At 55.0% G+C, this 19700-nt stretch overlaps 7 protein-coding genes across 7 annotated transcripts; 4 read left to right on the top strand and 3 right to left on the bottom strand.

Annotated features, from left to right (window-relative positions):
• Nucleotides 1-1605: 1605 nt before the first annotated feature.
• IE81DRAFT_203698 (hypothetical protein) lies at nucleotides 1606-2937 on the top strand. Its single transcript, XM_025510901.1, has 3 exons — nucleotides 1606-1883; nucleotides 1987-2673; nucleotides 2767-2937. The coding sequence occupies exon 2, from the start codon at nucleotides 2097-2099 to the stop codon at nucleotides 2667-2669; it is 573 nt and encodes a 190-aa protein (XP_025367943.1). The 5' UTR covers nucleotides 1606-1883; nucleotides 1987-2096; the 3' UTR covers nucleotides 2670-2673; nucleotides 2767-2937.
• IE81DRAFT_203718 (hypothetical protein) lies at nucleotides 2892-6494 on the top strand. The gene is made up of 3 exons (XM_025510902.1): nucleotides 2892-5143; nucleotides 5218-5598; nucleotides 6066-6494. The coding sequence occupies exons 1-3, from the start codon at nucleotides 3113-3115 to the stop codon at nucleotides 6360-6362; spliced, it is 2709 nt and encodes a 902-aa protein (XP_025367942.1). The 5' UTR covers nucleotides 2892-3112; the 3' UTR covers nucleotides 6363-6494.
• Nucleotides 6358-6979, bottom strand: IE81DRAFT_203690 (hypothetical protein). The gene has a single exon (XM_025510900.1). It carries the CDS (start codon nucleotides 6941-6943, stop codon nucleotides 6626-6628), a length of 318 nt encoding a protein of 105 aa, XP_025367941.1. The 5' UTR covers nucleotides 6944-6979; the 3' UTR covers nucleotides 6358-6625.
• Nucleotides 6980-7335: 356 nt separating this feature from the next.
• IE81DRAFT_325237 (putative acyl-CoA oxidase) lies at nucleotides 7336-10381 on the top strand. The gene is made up of 8 exons (XM_025514455.1): nucleotides 7336-7697; nucleotides 7791-8034; nucleotides 8116-8138; nucleotides 8216-8743; nucleotides 8818-8879; nucleotides 8955-9088; nucleotides 9164-10035; nucleotides 10125-10381. The coding sequence occupies exons 1-8, from the start codon at nucleotides 7605-7607 to the stop codon at nucleotides 10233-10235; spliced, it is 2067 nt and encodes a 688-aa protein (XP_025367940.1). The 5' UTR covers nucleotides 7336-7604; the 3' UTR covers nucleotides 10236-10381.
• A 405-nt stretch (nucleotides 10382-10786) lies between these two features.
• On the bottom strand, nucleotides 10787-11951 carry IE81DRAFT_292887 (p-nitrophenyl phosphatase; the record flags this gene model as incomplete). Its single annotated transcript, XM_025511977.1, has 3 exons — nucleotides 10787-11350; nucleotides 11450-11596; nucleotides 11709-11951. 3 exons carry the CDS (start codon nucleotides 11949-11951, stop codon nucleotides 10787-10789), a joined length of 954 nt encoding a protein of 317 aa, XP_025367939.1.
• A 675-nt stretch (nucleotides 11952-12626) lies between these two features.
• On the top strand, nucleotides 12627-16360 carry IE81DRAFT_203570 (hypothetical protein). The gene is made up of 3 exons (XM_025510899.1): nucleotides 12627-14966; nucleotides 15051-15776; nucleotides 15904-16360. Exons 1-3 carry the CDS (start codon nucleotides 12810-12812, stop codon nucleotides 16267-16269), a joined length of 3249 nt encoding a protein of 1082 aa, XP_025367938.1. The 5' UTR covers nucleotides 12627-12809; the 3' UTR covers nucleotides 16270-16360.
• Nucleotides 16361-16450: 90 nt separating this feature from the next.
• IE81DRAFT_348938 (Pet127-domain-containing protein) lies at nucleotides 16451-19617 on the bottom strand (the record flags this gene model as incomplete). Its single annotated transcript, XM_025516321.1, has 4 exons — nucleotides 16451-17037; nucleotides 17124-18469; nucleotides 18566-18632; nucleotides 18717-19617. 4 exons carry the CDS (start codon nucleotides 19615-19617, stop codon nucleotides 16451-16453), a joined length of 2901 nt encoding a protein of 966 aa, XP_025367937.1.
• Between the last annotated feature and the right edge of the window lie 83 nt (nucleotides 19618-19700).

The raw sequence follows: 19700 nt of genomic DNA, 5'->3' as shown, positions 1-19700 counted from the left end.
CTTTGGCTTTGAATCTGCGCCGTGAGGGTATCGTTCAAGCCATTCTTCCCCTTCTTGCAATCTCGACTCAAAGATATACCCCGCCGCGATGCATCTAGGCTTTGTTAACTAATCATACCTCCACAAATGTGAATCACATGACTCAGGAGCGCGCCGGCCCCACGGACTCAAATATTGTCTTACGGACCGTTCTTCTACCCCGGATTCCTTCACAGCCGCGCGCCATGATGTCGGGCAGCACAGCATGTGGACCGCTTGATCGGTCTCAGGTACTCTTGACTCCATCTAGGCGCGCTGATAGTGGCACCTGTCCCCCGCTGCGACGAAGATGGCCGGGCGACCGACGACCCAAATTAGGTCTAGATGGTCGGACCGTGGTGGTACATTCCGCACCTGAAGCTTCGAGTGGAAGTGGACTAGCTTGTTGTGATAGGACAGTCACATTGAACGAGAGGCGGTCGAGGAGACGAGTACCGTGGTCCGCATTCATTGCCATTCAAGATTGTGGCGTGGCGTCGAGGTGGGGCGAGAAGAGCAACAAAGGCAAGACAGAAGAACAAAATGCAAGCCAGGCGTTGTTCTCGTGCTGCATTCGTGATTATTCGCGTGATTCCGTGATTGACGGCTTTGCGCTTTACGTGATGGTAGGACAGAGAAGGCCTGCCGGAGCTGCTGCCGTATTTGGCGCCCACAGCCGACGCGTGATGCATGCTCGCTCGAGGGTTCCGCCGCGGTGCGATTTTTGCAGCGCGGAAGAAGCTCTGCTGGCTGCTCGTACAGCATGTACGGTACATACGCATAATCAGTCGTGATTGGTGAGTCAGGCACGAGTTGTAACCTCGTGAATCACGCACGAGCGGGTGCTGCGGTCGCGTGTGACGCTGTCATCGTGCGTCACAATGAATTGAACAATCACATCACCCCCTCGGTGCTCGAAGCGCAGCAGCGACTAATAAGGAGCTTGACTTTGACCGACACTCGTGCACGACTGCGAGGCAACGCTTTTGTTGGTCCACAGCACGATGGCAGGGGCAAGGCGTGGCACATCAGAAGGCGCAATTGTGAATGGGCACAACAACGCGAATGGCAAGACGCCGGGTACATGGATGGCTGCCTAGCTGCGACAGATGCGCCCGCCGAAGTACCTTTGCAGTGACACAAGCTCGGCCGGCACGAGGTATCTCCTGGATTTGCTCGCGACTTGTGGCACCCAATCACGAATCACACATCTCTAGCTACACTCAAACTGCTGATGCTATCTTTGCTCTGTCAAAGATGTGAAGAATTTTGACGTCGGATCGCGCCACGGATGCAGGATGTGAGTCACAGTCACAGTGGGACTTATCATCATACGAGACAACCAAGGTTGCGAGCACCCATGCAGCAGTTCGATGATTTCTGCTACTTTGATTCAAGACTGCTCACTCACGACTGAGTCGGCCTGAGTCCCGCAATAAGCGTACCTCACGAGCGCCACGCAGTCTCAAACGCATTCAGCAGAATGGTGAGCTCTCCCTCGGAGCTTTGCATTTCACAACTTCTGAACCTCGTTCTCGTAACCTAGCTATATAGCGCGCCCTGAAAGACCTGCGCTCCCTCCCAATTCCGCAAATTTGGAGCCGCGCACGAGGGATCCCAAGCCACGCACTACATATAAAGTTCGATTCGCGGCTGTCCGATATAGTCTTCTGACTGCGCAGAGGGACGCTCCTTCATCACTTATGAAATCCTACAGCCAGAAGAGGCTTGTGATCGCTCCAGGCTGCTGCTCCGTGCCACAACAACGCCAATCGCACCAGCGACAGCGCAAAGTGCCACCTTCCCTTGGCCGTTGCACATCGGTTGGCCGTCTTGCGTGATCCGGCGACTTGCTAGGCGTCAAAGTGAGTGTGCTCAAATCAAAGTCACAACACAAAGTCACAACAACTTTAATCGTCTTGCCTGCTCCCTACTCTGACCCTGACTTCTCTTCTATGGCCGCGCAAGTTAGTTCAAAGTCACAATCAAGCATCTTTGATTTGGCGCGGTCGATCACGCTGATCAGCGAAACTCGACTTGAGGGTCGGCTAGCGAGCGCAGTAAGTGGACGGGCGTACATGTCTTTGGTCCAAAAACGTCGAAGGACCGGAATAAGCACCTTGTATAGCATTCTTCCCGTCGACGCGACTTGCCCTACGACCCTGGTCCTCAATCAAAATCAAGGATTGATTCAACATAAGCTTGTAAATGGTCGGCTGATGTTTCAAGGCGTGCTATATTGCGCCGCAACGTCCCACCCGAGCTTTGCTTCTCTCCATATACAGGAGTCCAATAGCGTCTCTGCGACACAAATTGAAAACAGCGACCTACCCCTTTGTGGGGACCATCGCTCACCACGCACGCGATCCTCCGGGGCCAAGACTCATAGACCTGAGCACGTCAACCAGCAACCTGAGAGCGACTGGGAACATCGTCTGTGTATGACTGCAGCTGCACGATTTCGTGATCGAGGCTCAAATACGGAAAGCATCACGCTCAGCCCACTGAGCAGCAACATCCGCGGGCCAGACACAGCCTCACGCGGGAGGCGCGCTGCGCAAACGAAGAGATCAGGTAAAATTGTGATTGCTCTTGTGCCTCTCACAATTTGGCACGTGCGCGAACTGCCAGAAGTGTTGTTCTCGGGGTGAAAAGGTGCGAAGAAAGCCAAATCTTGTGTCATTTGCGTTAGACTTCTTTCTCAGGATTTCTGCTCACTTGAGCGCCTATATCTCGTTCTGCTCTCAGGATATTTCCCATCGCCGTCCCTGTCTCTCCGCGGACGCCATCAGTCTGGTCGAGTGCCTGACGCCAACTACACTTATAGGGCAGCGCATTTGTGGGTCAGTCGGAGCTGCGCAAGTCCTTGCCTCGCCATCGGCCACAGAAGTGATCCGATCCCATTCACCATTGGGTGGTCACCTCCGAAGCCACACTCTTCGATAGGTGCCCCCATTCAAACAAAACCTCCAATAATCTTCAAATCCTTTCCTCCCGGGACTGCTCAGCACGGTCGTATGCTGTACCGGGCCACCGTCGTCGACTTCGAGGTCCAAAAGCTTAGTCAAGATCGCAAGGTCCCTGGCAGGCGCCGATGCCACATACATATATTGAGGATGGGGAGGCACATGCCTCACACCAATCCTCCACCTTCATTCCTGATAAGATGGCTCCGGCGCCACCTCAACCTCATCTCGACACCTTTGCTCAGCCTCCCTCCAACACTCAAGGTCGCATCAAGGTACGTCCTCTAAGCCAACCACCCAACGTCGCTTCGCCAAGAAACAACTGCGCAGGGCAGTCGATCACTACTCGAGCTGGACGACGAGCTTCCAGTCTAGCTCTGATTCCCCACAAGGTCAACGAGGCCTCCGGCACTATGAGTCCAGAGCATAGCTCTCATCCTTCGAACGAGTCGTTAGCCGAACCTCGCAGAGGACGCTCCCTCAATCGCTCCTCTCGAAGAGAAGAGATGCACACCAGAGGCCGTTACAGCATATCTCCAGCACGCATTCGACGTCTCCCACCCACCAGCCTACAGCTGACCAAAATGAACGACAACGAAGAAGCCAGCTTCCGCTCCTCAGATAGAACGCCATCGCTGTATCAGACTACCGGTGACAGCATCGTCGATGAGCTGCTTGCTTCCTCGCAAGAAAGCATTGAGCGCGACTCTTCTGCTCAAATGATGCGAATCCCTCGAGTGCCTACTACAGCACCGGCACATTATGCCGTCGACCCCCTCAAGCCCAGCGTCGACTCAGTTCCTGCCACTCAACCAGTCAGGTCGCACCATGTACATCCAAGTGTTCAAGACCTGGGCGACATGGATTGGACTCCCGAAGTCGAGCCTAGGACCTCGATATTCCGTCAGCTTCCTCTTCGTGCGCGCACAAGCTATCCGCCGCAGAGCGCCAGCGCTTTGACGACTTGGGGCCCTCTGCCGCAGCAGCGACACCCTCAACGAGAGCGAGACTCCGTGCCCCAGCTGCCGCCTTACACCAACCACCTTCTGCGGCGTTATGCCAGCGCACGATGTGCCCGTACCTCAGCGTTTCGCAGTCCAGATTGCTCGAGAGGCGTTTGGCTTGGCTTCTCTGATCTTGATCGCTCCAATGACCGCCGTCGTCAGGGGCATGACAAGCACCAAAGTGTCGACTTCTTGTATTCGGTGCCGTCCTTCTTGGATCGCTCCAAAGCATCGACTTCGCCATCTTCGCCATCGACTTGTCGCCACACATCGAGAGCTTCCGTGGTACCAACCATTTGCGCTTCTCGTATGCCGCATGGTCAGCGCCGTCACACTACCTTCGATTTTGCTGCACGCCAAGAGCACGGTTTCACCAAGCGACAGACAGGGGAGAGCGTTCATTCCACACCTCTCACGCACAGCGTTGCGGACTTCACCGGGCGCAACCGCTCGAGTACCAGCTCAGCACGAGCTACCAAGTTGCAGATCGGATTCAGCCCGACAATTGCTGTCAAAGTCGATCGTTCGCAGGCGTTGGGAACGATCAGCACTGCCGAAGAGCGCGCTGAGCCCACGCCAAATGGCGCTACCCCAGCTACAGATGCTCGAGGCCGACTGACCGCATGCGCATGTGGTGATGGCGACTGTGCTGCATCCCGTCGTCGTCTCTCAGAACCACCGGCCTTCGCTCGCACACCACCATCGCTCTGCATGCAGTCTGCTTCGGATGGGGTGAATGCTGCGCAACGCCGTTCGGACCACGCAGTTTCTCTCTCTCTCGGCATCGAAGGCCATCAGAGCAATGGGAGCAGCGATGCAGAGGCAAAGGCGCCCACCGTTTCTTCTACGCAACAAGCTGCTTCTGTCTCAACGGCATTCCTAGCAGCTGATGACCGTACGACTACAGTCAGCGCTGCCGTTCCTATCAGTGCTCCAGGGCGTCGTCAGCTAGAGCTCTTTGCGCACACTTCATCCGACCGTCAGGTATTTGCGCGTCGAAGGGCCGGACTAGACGACGACTCGTCGATAATTGCCAATACTACCACCCCGTCCGACCGTGAAAGCGATGTCTTCGGCAATATCAACCCAACCGCTTTCTGCGATGAGAAACGAGCTCTCGCCGGTCCAAATCGCAGAGGCGCTTCCGGTGACCGTGTAAGTCTCACACGCCATGATGCGCCGACGGTGGCCTCAGCTAACAGCTGTCCTATTCTTGTGTGTGATGGAAGCTCCTCGATGTGGGCGCTAGTCAAGATGTTTCATCCTGGTCCGCATCAGAAGCTCGCGCTTTATCCCTCAGGAACCGCTTTGGATTAGGCCAAACTACGCTCGCCTCGCCTCACGTCGATGCAGACTTCGTCAGCCTTGCAGCTCTCTGCGCAATGTTCGAGCCCAGAGCGGCTCCTGCTTGGCGTGTTCCTGGCTCGATGACTGAGTGCAGCGTGGGCGCGAACCGCTCGGCAACACAGCGACTCGATGCGAGCGCACAGCAAGTACAGCGCCCCACCTTGCCGCCCACCTCGCTCAGTCCATCCAAACGCAATCACGGGACGACTGAAATTTCGGACCCCAACGACTCGACGGACGGCAGCCGGCGCTGTTCCAAGAATGTAAGTGAGCGCCCCTCACCCTCTATTCATACGCCAGCTAGCCTCTCCAAAAGTGGCTATGTTTCTCGCGCTTCTCGCTGGAGAAGGGTCTCATCAGGCCCCAAAGCTACCCAAGCCTCCCGTAGGTTGCGCAGAGTCGCGAGCGCGGCACCTACCCTTTTAAGGCCCCACAGCACATCCATGCCTGCTGGTCACCCTCTAGACCTTGACTTTCACGCTTCAACATCTCGTGGGCAACCAGCAACTCACCATGCGATTCGCTTGACTGGCAGCAGCGGGTCGTCTGCCAGCCCTATCATGTCTAATTAGAATGGGCGCATTTTCAAGCCGCACTATGCCCGAGCTCCCGACGTATGCCATCTGCTTTTACTGGCGCCAAATCGACTCCTGCCCGCCATTATCCAGACAGCGCCACGTGTCCGAGGCTGACCGCCCACGAAACACCACTTTCTCTTTGTATCCGCAAGCACACTGTCTATCCTCATCAACATCGCAAGTCCATCAGCTCCCTCGACTCTCCATCGATTCTCGATCCACTCGTGGTCGCTGGCGAAGCTCCATTCCTCATTGTCACCGAATCATCAGCACCTTCGCCACCGCAAACGCACAATCATCTGCAGGCTACTCGACATCACCGCTCAACAATCTCACATCATCATTCTCACCTCATCATCATCATCAGCACCGTCGCCAGCACTCCCTCAAGTCTATTCGATTATCAGAATAAGATCAGAATCACATTTGCCCGTCTTGACACTCCGTAAGAGCGAATCTGCTCCTCGAAACGAAAGCACCCTTCTTCATCATCTCGCCTCATGACGATCATCTGCTTGCAGTCCGTGACCTGTCATGCGTTGTAAGAGCGCTCCCCGGCTCATGTCCTTTCGCTCGACCATTGCCTCGAATACCGACTCAAGTGAGCCTTTCTGAAGCAGTCTGAGTGCCTGCAATGCACTGCATGAGCCATGCGTTGTCTTTCGATTTGGCAAAAGGATGTACGCGCCCCCACAAAATGGTCAACACCTTCCTAACGTCTGCTCAAGTTGGAGGAGTGTTGAAGTTGGCTGAGCCTTCGTTCGGATCGTGATCGAGTGATTGTGACCAACCGCTGCGCGTAGCTGGCTGACCCGGCGCCTGCTCGCTGAATAATCACCTTTCCGGCACTCGGGACAACGACGTGCCGAAAGCGACTCGAAGTGCAGCAGCAGCAGCAGCAGCAGCAGCAGCAGCAGCAGGCTGCGCGCAGCTGAGCGTGCTTATCAATCATTATCCGCACACGCGCACCCCGAGGGTCCTTGATGCGACGATTAGGCCGTGAGTGCGACTTTTGACTGGAGTGGAGCATTCGTTATGAGAAGTGAGCTTCCATGCTGAGAAAAAAGAGGGGGGGGGGGGGGGGGGGGGGGGGGGGGGGGGGGGGGGGGGGGAGTGACGTTGCGTATGCGCATGCTCTCTGCGGAAGACGGATTGGGGAGCGGGCACAGCGAATCAGCAGCCGCAGAAGAGCAGCAAGCAGCAGCAGCATGCGAAGCGATGCGAATGCTGCTGCTGGTGGTGAACGCGCAAACAAATACGCCACACGCTGCTGCTGCTGCTGCACCCGCGCATACGTATACTGAGCTCATCAGCAGGGGTCCAGAACCCGAACCGGACCGAGTTGACCGTCGTTGCCGAACAGGTCTGGAGATGTTCGAAGGGCGCGGCGCGTGCTTGCGTCAATCTCTGTAAAAGACTCATCAGTCACCATGCAGTGACTTGATGCCAGCGGCGCATGGACATCTGGGATTCGTCACTCCATCTGCTCTTCATCATCCACCTTCCTTCTATCTCTGTTCTGCATCACAGATTCTCTCCAAGCTCGTGACTCCATATCTGAGCCGCACAAGACACGCGTAACCCAACTGCATCCCGTTGAAGCTATATTCCTTGCCTTGCCCTGCTTTGCCAGAGCTTCTCTGATCCGTGCTTCCCGTTGCTCTCAAAGCTTGAACCAAGCTTTCGCCAAAATGGCGCCTGGACCATTCATTCAGATCCCAAGCGATCTCAAGCCGGCCGGCTTGAATGGCCCAGAGCAGCTCGCGATCGAGCGCAGAAAGGCGGTGAGTGCATTAGCAAGGGGGTCGTCTCGGTGGCGCGCGGAGCATCTGAGCTGAGCCTGTCTCCATCTCTCCTTCTTGCCCCACCTGTCGCAGTCCTTTGATGTGGGTCAAATGACGGAGTACCTGTATGGCAAAGAGTATCTGGAACGTCAAGCGCAGCTCGTCGAGCTCTTGTCGAAAGACCCTGCCCTTGACAAGAGCGGCCTCAACTACATGGGCAGAGTGGAAAAGTTTAGAGCTGCGCTCAAGAAGGACAAGCGACTGGCTGTGCTTGCCAGAGAGCACAACTGGGACTCGAACACCATCGCACACGCCGAGAAGCTGTGCGACTTGCCAGGTGAGTAGAGCGCAGCGGAATGGCTGTGGGCCGTCAGGCTCTTTGATAATGGCGCTGAGCTTTCGTGGCCCATCATCCCAGGTCCTTTTGGTTTGCACAAGAGCGTGAGTACGCACAGTGGCTGCAGTGGTGAAAGTGCTCGGCTGCTTAGCTCATCGCGCCTATGCTTTTCTTCTTGCAGATGTTCTTGACGACTCTTGAGAGAATGGGCACGCCAGAGCAGCAGGAAGCCTTTTTGGAGCCTGCAAGGCGTTTCGACATTATTGGTTGCTATGCGCAGACGGAGCTGGGTCATGGAAGCAATGTGCAGTTCCTCGAGACTACTGCGACGTACGACGAAGAAGCGAAGGAGTACGAGATCCACTCGCCATCGCTGACCGCGAGCAAGTGGTGGATTGGAGGTTTGGGACGATCGGCGACGCACGCAATCGTCATGGCTCAGCTCGTTCTCAAAGGCAAGTCTTATGGACCCCATCCTTTTGTGGTTCCCATCAGAGATCCCAAGACTAGAGAGATGCTTCCCGGCTGCACGATTGGCGACATCGGACCCAAGCAAGGCTACCAGACTACGGACAATGGATTCTTGCTGCTTGATCACGTTCGCGTACCTCACTTCAATCAGCTCGCCAAATTTGCCAAGGTGGACCTGGATACTGCTGTCTACGTACCTCCTCAGAATGCGGCGCTCACCTATGGTACGCTTACTTGGGTGCGTCGGACGTTCCATCAGCTCGTGTTGCGAATTCCACGTTCGCTGACTTGCTTTTTCGATATGGTTTGCAGGTCCGGGCAAATATCGTGCAAGACGCCAGGACGATTTTGATGCGATCAGCGACTGTGGCTATGTGAGCCCGCACCGACGTGCTCGCTTGTCGTCTGCTCGATCATAATTGACCACAACTGTTTGTTGGCCTGCACAGTCGCTACTGCAGCATTCGACGCCAATTCGCAGATAGGGATGCCCCAGTCTTTTCTGCATCGGGCAAGAAGGTCGAGAGTCAGGTGCTCGACTACACAATGGTTCAAGCACGAATCTTCCCTGTTCTCGCCAAAGGTAAGTGGAATGTCCTTAGGAAAGGGTCACGACTGGCAGCCCGCTGACTGGCAGCACTCTTCCCATTGTTTTTAGCATTTGCCTTCCACTACACTGCTCTCTACATGTTCCAGCTATATCAAGAAAATGTGTCGCTCATCGACAACAAGGATCTGTCGCTGTTGGCCGAGACTCATGCCTCGTCATCTGGACTCAAGGCGCTCACCACCATCGAAGCTGCAGAGGCTATCGAGACATGCCGCAGAGCCTGTGGAGGACACGGGTTCTCGCTCGCGAGCGGACTGTCGTCGTTGTACAACGACTACTTGCCCAACGTGACATGGGAAGGCGACAGCTACATGCTTTCGCAACAGACGAGTCGGTACTTGCTCAAGACCATGCGCTCACTATACAAGGATCTCGAGGGACCGCCAAAGTCGTTCACTGTGGACTACATGCGCTCTTATCTGCGCGACCCCAACGCGAAGGCGACAATCGAGTTCAGCGGAGACCTGATGGACCCCATCTTCTTCATCAAGGCGTTCGGGCACCGAGCAGCTTGGCTCGTCAAAGAGACGCTTGAGCTGCGCGACGGGCCGGCGAAGAGGTCCTGGAACAGCCTGTTGATCGAGCTTTACAAGTGCAGCAAGGCTCATTCGCAGGCCTTGATCGTGTACAACTTCAGTATGGCCATCTTGAAGGACGAAGCGCTAAACAGTCGGCCAGCTCTTCGGACGGTGATGCAGCACCTCTTGCTCTTGTATTGCGCCCACACGATGCACGAGGAAGGCGCAGAGTTTATGAGCTCGGGATACATCACGCCCAAACAGTACAGTTTGTTGTCCGCCAAGATTCAAGAGGCTATGCACTCCATCAGACCTCAGGCGGTGTCGCTCGTAGACAGCTTTGCTATTCCTGATTGGCTCCTCAACAGCGATCTGGGTTCGTCCAAGGGAGACGTGTACGAGGTGAGTACAAGGACAGTGTGCTGATTGCGCTCGACTCCCTGCTTTCGCAAATGCTCAGACGACTTTCTTTTCTTGTCTCCCCTCGATAGCGCCTCTTTGAACATGCCGTGCGCGACCCCTTGAACTCGACAAAGTGGAACGTCGACATTGACAGCGACGTCCTTGATATGGACGGCACGCTGCCTCAGAGCAAGCTTTGAGTCTTTGCAGTGGAATATCCGAAATTTAAGGAGACGTGTCCGATTGGAGTCGTCTAGGAATGCGCTCCGCAGTGACGGCGTCTCTTGTAATCCACGACATAGAACAGAAATGGCATTCACCGGTACTCCATCTTTGCGCAATGGCACCTTTTGCCATCTAGAGGTATCTCATGACAAATTTTCTTCGCGCGCCGTGTCGTCAGTGAGGTAGCGACAGTCGGATGTTCATTCGAGTGTTCAATTGCGAACCATTTTGCCAAACAGATTTCTCTCGCTGTGTTCAATTGCGAACCATTTGATCAAACAGAGATCTCGCTGTCAAGATGATGGAGGCTTGGTCAATGCCTCCATTTCAGGGATTCTGTGCTGCAGGTGGATGGTAGGTTGCCGAAGGCGAGTCAGGGCGTGCAGCTGGCGTCATGCACATTCGAGAGCTTGAGCAATCTGGCCTGGCTTGCACCAGACCAGATATCAATCCTTCGAGCGGGACAGGGCGACTTGGACTCGAGTTCTGGGCTAGCTTGCTTTCGTGCGAATGCTTGTATTGCAATTTATTGGAAGGCAGCCAAAAGATCGCCCAAGCTCTGGGTGAGATAGTCCGGCACGACCTCTGCACCATCCGCATCTATCTCTGCTTTTGTGCTGATTCCGGTGAGAACCAACAAGCTCTTGATTCCACCTTTGTTGGCGAAGGCGATATCCGTGTCCAGCCTATCGCCCACGAACAGCGCTCTGGATTTGTCAAAGGGTTTGACGGCTTCTATGCAATCCAACATGTGCTGATGAGGTTTCCCAATGATTGTTGGCGTTCGTTTGGAGCTGAAGACGAGAGGCGCAGAGAGCGATCCTGCTCCTGGCCATGGACCTCCTTTGGCTGGGAATGTCGAATCGTCGTTGGTGAGGATGAAGTGACATGCTCCACCCGATTCGCCCGCTTGCGGAGAACCGGAAGTGGCTCCGGCTCGAGTAATGTGCTTGTACGCTTTGGCAAGCTTGATGTAGGACATGTGCATGTCGAATCCGCACAGCACCGCTCCTACTTTGCCGTCTATGACCTCGGGTTGAAGCAGACTTGTAAAGTCAAGAGTTGGAAGAAAGACATTGTCTTCTGGAGACTGCGATGTGCACCAAAAGAGAGGATCGGGAACGTTGGCGGAGACGCTGGATGTGCTTGCAGTGATGTTGCCCTTGTTCGGAACGAGTCATGCACTCACCGTTCCTCCGCACCACTTCAGCCCGACATCCTCCAACTCTTCTTGAATGCCCTCCATGCCCAGCACATATACTTTTCGATCTTCTGGCAGCTTCAGCACGTGCTTGAGGTAGACCGCAGACGCGTACGCCGAAGAGAAGATCTCCGACTGGAAGCGAGTCAAGCAAGGCTCGTGAGTCGAATCTTTCACCACGGCGATTTTTCGCTAGCTAGCATACATGGACTGGTCACCCACTTCCCTCGCCCAACTGCACACTCACTACATCGGCCTGAATGCCCAGACTTTGAAACTTCTTCAAGTAAGCTCTGCGGCTCTTTGTGGCATTGTTGGTCACAAAGATGATGCTCTTTCCGCTTGCTCTTAGACGCTGCAACACTTCTTTGGCACCCGCGATCACCTCGTCGCCGGACCATAGCACTCCATCGCAGTCGAAGAGGTAGGTATCGTAGGAGGATATAAGCGATGCGTGATCCGACGAGGTGGAGAGGTGCTTGTAGGACATGATGGTCTGAGATGAGCAATGTGAATCAGAATGTGAATCGCGAATAGACCCGGCGAGGTGGAGTTGCTTCACGATTGACCGGACGGCGGGGCGGATTGGAGAGTGCGACACCTGTGGGCCAGCACTCGCAATTTGTCAAGAGGAGCGTCTCACCGCGCTGACTTTCAAGACGGACGCGATTCACGATTGTTGAAGACAGATGAAGGTGAGAGCGAGCATCACGGCATGCGAATCATGTGATATACATGTATGAAATTGAAAGTAATCCAAGCGGATCACTCAAACTCAAACTCGACCGTGCATGGGATGATTAATCGGCCATCACGTGCTTGCCTGCCGCCCATTTTTTGATTGCGAAAGGTTAAGTGAACATCGTGAATCACGAATCATGTGGTGAATGTAGAATCTGGATGCACTTTGAGGCACGCCTCTTGCATCCCTTTGCACAGCATCCTCGGCATTCGTATTCGCATTCGCATTCACGTTTCGCATTCACATTCACAAATTTCCTGTGCTTTTCGCGATCAGCACAAGAATCACGCACAAGAGTCACATTTTGAGTGCCTCGCCTGCAAGTCGCAACACCGACAGAGGGACTGTCAAGACGGATGGAAATTGAGCTCTTGCTCAGCAACCTGGGCGCATAGCGCCGCTTCGACACGGGTCGCCTTGACCGACCATCGGCACCTTACCTACTGGCGCGCATCTGCATTCCAACGTCACCCAGAACTGCGTGGCAGAGCGTTGCTTGTCTGACTCCCACGGCTGGCACACATCCAGCTGAGGCCCTTGGCACCCATCGACCAATGATCACTAGCAGCTGATCCATGCTGTAGCACTCCTCCCGGTAGGCTCGGTATGTCCAACAAGCGAAAGCTGGAGCTCGCTTTGGATCAAGGGGCGGGAGAGCACCAGCGCGCGCATCGACAGGCTGCCGCTCGATCTGGAGATGCGAACGAGGATCAGGCGCGAGCATCGGCCAGGATGCACAAAGCAAAGAAGGCGAGATTTGAGACGGCAAATGTGAATGTTGGCAAGGCTGGGAAAGTTAATGGCAAGGCTGGCAATGACAATGATAATGGCAATAGCGAATCGACCCAAGCGAAAGCGAAGCCTTCGAAGCTGCAGCCGTCAAAAGCTTTCACCAAGCCCCAGCCACGCTCGAAACCCTCACATCATCTCTCTCAAGCCGGTTCTTCCAGATCCTTCAGCGACGCCTTGCCCAGCTCTCTGGAACTCAATCAACATCTCGAATCTCACGCTGCCCAGATCCGCACCATCTCGGTCCAGCTTCAGACTGGTCGAGGGTCTTCCGCTACTCGAGCTTGGCAAATGCTGCCTCGCGCAGAGAGGAGAAGAGCAGCTTCTCATAATCTTTTGGCCTTGCCCAAGAGGCTGAGGGGTAAAGGAGCGAGCGAGTTGAAGAGCTCTAACACGAACGCTACGACGAGGAAAGAAGTGAGGAAGAGAAAGGGAATGAGCGGAAGTGCGGGTGGATATCCTCGAGTGAAGGAGAGGAGAAGAAGAGAACGATTGAGGGAAAGAGCAGGGGACGAGGCTGAGGCTGCTACGTCATCGGCAGCTGGGTTGGGAGGTGAGATCAAAGGCAAAGGCAGATGGTTGGAGACGCACCTTTGGCATGCCAAACGATTTCGGATGACGGGCGTGGAAGACAAGGTGGTCCGCAATCCTCAAGCAGCCCACGATCCAAGAGGAGTAGAATACAGTGGTGTCTCGAGCGTCACAAGGAGCAGGTGGGGCTACAATTTGGCCGAACAGCCGAGCAGCAAAGGCTTCAAAGCTGCCATCAAGGCTTGTAAAGATGGAGTAGCGGTGCACGATGCCAGCTATTGGCAAAGCGTACGCGTGGGCTATCGTTTACGAGGACGCTTCGTCTCGCAAGGAAAAGAAGCGAGGAAGAAGCTTGCGCAATTGCTTCGTGAAAGCGGACTGGATCTCGAGTCAGACGAGCTGGATGCAAGAGCGACCTTTGCTACTCTTACGGAACAGAAAAAGCAGTACGTCGCCCCTGTCACTTTGCTGTGGGTGCAGCCAACGGGCTCGAGGGGTGTTGCAGACGACGCAGATGCACTCTCGTTGTCATTGCCCCCCCTTGGGCAAGCCTCGGGTGAAATTTCGGAAAGCGAAGCGATGCAGGTGGATGACCAGCCGCCAGACCTTCCGAATGCACCAAAGCTAGCTGCAAGCGAGGCGCACACCGCTGAGGCAGAGGTCATCTTGCTAGTTCATCCTGCCGGACTGGCCTCTTTACGCACAGCGCTCACGAGCTCCATCACTTTACAGCGGAGACGAATTCGTTTAGAGAGGCAAAGGAGGAGACGAGCACCCACGACGTCGTCGGCTGTTGCGCCTTCTTCGTCCGACTGTCTGGCCGAGCTACCTGAAGTGAAAGAGGAGGAGCACGTGTATATGCAGCTTCTCAGGCCCGCTTCTCCTGCCCTTTGTGCCAAGTCGGACAGCAAGGGAAGAAAACACGGCAAATTGAGTCAATTCAAGCTGGACCAACGGCTGAGGAAAATGGCATCCATCTCTGCACAGAGAGACGAGCAGGAGGGACAGAAAAGGCGAATGGAGGGATACAATGTGTTCCAGCTATCTGGTCCCCGATCCGGGAGACTGTTGGGAAGCATGCTGAAGCCCGTAGCGCGCACAAGCCCGGACAAAAAGCACGCGCTCAAGCTCATCTGCTCGGTGTTGAAACCCGATCAGATCCGAAGAGGTACAATGCTGGGATTACAGGTGCATGATCCAAGATTGTGCAACCCTAGCACCGTGAAGAAGGAGGTTTTGGATCGTAGAAAGATGCAGCAGGTGGCGGGAGCACTCGAGGCGATTTGGGACAGACCAATAGGAAAAGGGAAGGAGAGAGAGGACGATGAGGATCAGCGGAGATGTGCTTCGGTCAGCGCGACATTGGCCCAGACAGATCTGCTTAGTCAGGGAAGCGAGATGCCAAGAATTTCCAAAGGAGAAGTGGACTCGCTCAAAGCTCGCGTGAGTGCTGCGGCGTGTCGGCATTGCGCTTTGCGCGTACATGAAGTGGAAATTGAGTTGAATCGGCATGTTGTCTCGACTCAGAATCTCATACCGGGCACCCCGCTCACTGCATCATCGACGACTCAAATCGTCTCTATTGCGATCATAGCGCATCGAGATCCTGTGCCTGGCTACACCCTCTTGGTTCCTCGGGGCTGGGGCCGAGCCTTCTTCCACTCGCTGGTCCATTCCAAACCAGCCGTGCTGTGTCTCTCCTCCCTCGCCTCCCTCTCCTCTCAATTCGCCAAACCCGTCTTTCCCTTTGATCATCCGGGATGCGATGCGTACAACGTATGGGAGAAGCAAGAGGTGGGAAGAGAGAAGGCAAAGTGGTGCAGGACACCGATGGCCAAGAGAGTCAATTGGGAGAGTGTGGGGACTAGATTTGCCTGGGGAGGAGAAGGCCTTTGGAAAGCTTGTGTGCAAGAGAGCTGGAACAGAATAGCGCTCACGCCTCGGAAGAAGGACGAAGAGATCCAAGTTCACCTTCTGCCACCCGGCAAGGCTTTACAACGCACGGAGCGCTACGGAAAGCACGATGCCTCTTTGAGACATGTCAGCATAAGTGCGATCAGGAGAGGTCATTTCGGACCTTTCACAGAAATACACATGCTCACACTTGAAGAGCAGAAAGTTTGGCGAAGGGCTCTGCTGGAAGCGCCCAAGGATGCGCAGCTAGATGTTGAGGATGAAGATGCCGCAGAGCCCGTCGTAGATCCGCGTATGTCGAAGCGTGGCGCTAGCAAAGATCAGAGTGCTCTGAGACAGGTGAGCAGAAATGCTGTGGGCGACATGTGTCGCGAAAGGGTAGCGCGGACACCCTCGCATGTCACGACGAGTTCTGCAAAGCCAAATCTCATCATGCCCATCTCTCCCTCATTTTGTGTCTAATCAGCTCGAACAATCTCACCGAGATGCATCAAATTCCCTCATGGGCGCTACGACTTCGGGCACATTCTCCTTGGCAGAGGGCAAAGCTTGTGCTGTTGGCGTTATAGCGAGCGTTGCGGTGCGCGAGCTGCAAGAGAGAGCTGCGGCTTTGCGGGCAGAGGAAGAAGAGAAGCAGGTGGATGCAGTTCAACAAGCCACAGAGGACGAAGAGCCCTTGATGGGGATGGAAGGGGCAGATGCCTCAGTCGAGGGTGAAGCGGGCAAGATCCAAATCAGGCCATGTGCAAAGTCTAACGGCGCAGCCTACCTCGTCCTCACAAAGGAGAGGCAAAGCTCGGCGTGGAGGGCCGCGGAGCTTAGACTGCTGTGAAGTTGAATTAGCGCGAAGCTCGTAGCATCCGCCAATCAAGCATCAGCACGAAGGCACGCGGCCGATCGCAAGTATCGTACAAAAGCCGAGTAGGCCACCCAAGACAACTTGATGTGTATAAATTTGCAGAGTAATGTAGCATGTGCGGCGATTACCCCAGCTATGAGATACCTGGCTGATCTTATGACTCACCCGCGGAAGTAGGAGCTTGCAAGGACGGATCCCGGGTGGGCGTTTCCGTGGCGAGATCATCAGCAGTGACACTGGCAGGCTTAGCATAAGCCTGCTTGTGCACTCTAAACGGGCTCTCAGGCTTCCAAATATCGAAGCGATCCTCAGCTTCCTGTAGCGCCGTATCTCTCGCTCCCAATCGCGCCAAGGCTCGCATGTTGATCTGGTCCGACGTCGCTTCTTTCCAAAAGATGCTTGTGGGTGCGGCATCGGGCATGCCCTTGCCGTTGCTAGGCGTGCTTGTGGACGAAGATGCGTGAGAGTCCTTGGCTTGAGAAGCTTCGGGCCCACTTCGACTCTGCCCGGGAGCAGCAGGCAGACCAATGCCCTTGCTACGCTCCTCCAGGAACCTCTTGAGCGCATCAGGATTAGAAGCGAGGGTCTGCAGCAGCTCTTCGTCTCGATCATCGAGCGCTCGAGCATTTGGTAGGCTCAGATTGGCAAAGGCTTGCTGTCGAGCTCTTACATCTTCCAGATTGCGCCGGATGGTCGCTTCGCTAAGATGAGGCTGAGGATTGATCGACCACTCGACTTGCCCTGCATTTGGTGGAACGATGGAGGCAAGATTTGCATCAGCTTGGCAATGCGGTGATGTCTGCATGAAAACGGCATCTCCTACTCACAGTCGACGGGTTTCAAAGCATCTCGAGCTCTCTTCAAGATCTCGTTCTCTGATCGTACATCGACGCTCCTTCCAGGCAATTTTGAAAAGTCCACAGGTCCGCGCACAAGATTGCCATCCAGATACCTATCCATGAGCACTTCGAGCTGGGCGATGGTTCTGGGCCCCTTTTTCAACTCCTTCTGGATCGCACTCGTTGTGTCGATAGCCTCACTCAAGACGGCGAATGCTTCGTCATCCGGATCGCTCTCGGAGTTCTGACTTTCGCGAGCTTGCGCAGCTTTGAGACTACCCGCGTCGAAGTCCGGCTCCACAAAGACTTGCAAAGCATCCTGAAGATGAGGATGAGCTTCTAGCGTCATTTTCACACCTTGTCCCGGAAAGAGCGCAGTAGCAGCATCCAAAATCTCTTCGAGCATGGCCAAGGAAAGTCGGAAACTCTGCTCTGCCATTTCCATACTCCCAAAGATTCTCGTTGCCATCTCCTCGAGCGGGATGTACTGAAACCCAAAGATTGCGAGGGTGCTGTGGTGCGCGACAAAGATGCCGTCCATATGACCTATCCTGGCTTGGAAAAAGTACTTGAGGAAAGCGGATCGTACCATGTCGTGCAGCTCTCGTTCAAAGCTCTCGTATGCGCCATTGAGCTTGCGTAACCGGTAGCCGCCGCTCTCCACCCAGTTGGCCCTATCCAAACGCACAGCGTGCACCGCTCTCGTCTTCAAGTCGAACGTTTGACGAGGAAGACGCGGGTCCATGCAGTCCAATTGACTTCGCATGACGATGCCTCCGCTCCTAGCATAATGATACGATTCCGGTCTGTTCCTCTCCTGGGGCGACAACTTGTCGCTGTTGATGCGCAGGTGCTTTTCGTAGACATCGGGCGGTGAAGTGAGGAGCTTCTCGAGACTCTTGCCCAGCTGAGTCAGCACGTAGTTGCTATCCTCTGGTTCCCCGCTCGATTCCTTGTCTTGGTCGATTGCGAAACATGGCCTCCCATCTTCACTTTTGCCCTGAAGCTTCTTCAATCTGATACTGGCAGGCATGCGCGTTGCAAAGGTCCAGCCCGTACCTTTCAGACCTTCGCTGAAGCCCGTCAAGTCAGGTTGCCTGTTACCAGACAGATGGAAGTAGATCTGTGACATGGCCGTTGTCATGCTGCTTGTGCTTCCACAATACTTGGCTCTCTCCCTCCGCGTAATCTTGCGCAGCTCGGGATCGACGGAGGAGGTGAGGTAAGGCGTCAGACTGTCGTAGTCGAACAAGTCGACATCCGGAATGTGCCGCAAATACGGATCGAAGTTGTACGTGCCAGATCTCGGATCTTTCAGCCAATGGACGCCCGGGCTGGTGGAGAGAGTCGCGCAGAACGAAGTTCAGCATGGCTGCTCGAGAACCGCATGACTGCAGTCGAGAGATGACGACGGCTGTTGCCGCACTTACTTGAACAGTACGCGAGAAAGGTTATGAGCCAGCCTGGGTGTGTGCATCTCTCGCAGCGGCTTGACTTCTGCGGTTGTCGCAAAAACGGCCATTAGCAAAGCATACGATACGGTGCATGCTCTGCACAACCATCTTCCGAAAGCGCACTCACTTTCGACCGGTCTCTCCATCGCGCTCATCTTTCCTCCCACGGTCTCCTGCCAATGATCTTTAGCCTTGTCCGGCCCGACCCATCCGCCCTTTCTATCCCTGCCATTCTCCTCTGCGCTCCAAACTATTCTTTCCTCCTCTGTCAAATGTCCAGGCGCAACCAATTGACAAGAGGCGTACTCTTTTGGTGCTAGTGTCCTTCTGGCTGGTGCGCGCGGCAGTTGGTGTGGAGCGAGCCCGGAGGCTCTGCTCGCCCTGCTCAAATTTGACGTGTAAGACGACCCTGGGTACTGGGCTGCGTATGGAGGAGGCGATTTTGAGCCCGACGAAGGAGCATTGCTGCCAGCTGGTAATCCAGAAGGAGAGCTTGGCGTTAGAGAATCTTGAAACCACAGATCCTCGGCTGAGGTGATGTGTGATTTGGAAGATGAAGGTGAGGCTTTGAGCGGAACAAAGTGATCTTCAAATGACGAAGCTGGCGCATCACGTTTCACGCTTGCTCTGGAACGAGGAGCTACAGGTCTTGAAAGACTTGCACGTCTCGCCGCTAATTTGGCCTTCCGACTGTTGACCTTGGAAGAAGTGCTCTTTGGCTGACTGCCGTTGTGCCCCTGCATCTGAGACAGTCTAGATGACGAAAATCCTTGCAGCGGTAGCACCTGACGGTTCAGCCTGACCATAGGCGCCGCAGCCTTCGGTGAGCCCGCCAGTGAGCGGCTTGCCGAGCGCGAAAAGTGCCGAGAGCATATATGTGCTGCGGAGGCAGATGCGCCCAGGTCGTTTCGTGAATGCTCGCAGATATGATCGCTCCTCGCGAGCACGACGATGTGTCCAGTGCTCTGCAGCGCCAATCGAGGTCTCTGAGAAGTTTGCACGAGCAGCGCTCGCGCTGCTGGTGACATGCTCGCCACCATCCTGCCTCGGGCCAGAAGGGGGGCCAGCTCTAATGTGTCCACTGTTGTGGTGAATGTCTTCTTAAGAGCGG

Source organism: Ceraceosorus guamensis, assembly GCF_003144195.1.
Source record: "Ceraceosorus guamensis strain MCA 4658 unplaced genomic scaffold IE81scaffold_57, whole genome shotgun sequence".
Classification (NCBI taxonomy): domain Eukaryota; kingdom Fungi; phylum Basidiomycota; class Exobasidiomycetes; order Ceraceosorales; family Ceraceosoraceae; genus Ceraceosorus; species Ceraceosorus guamensis.
This window is presented reverse-complemented; position numbering and strand designations above follow the sequence as displayed.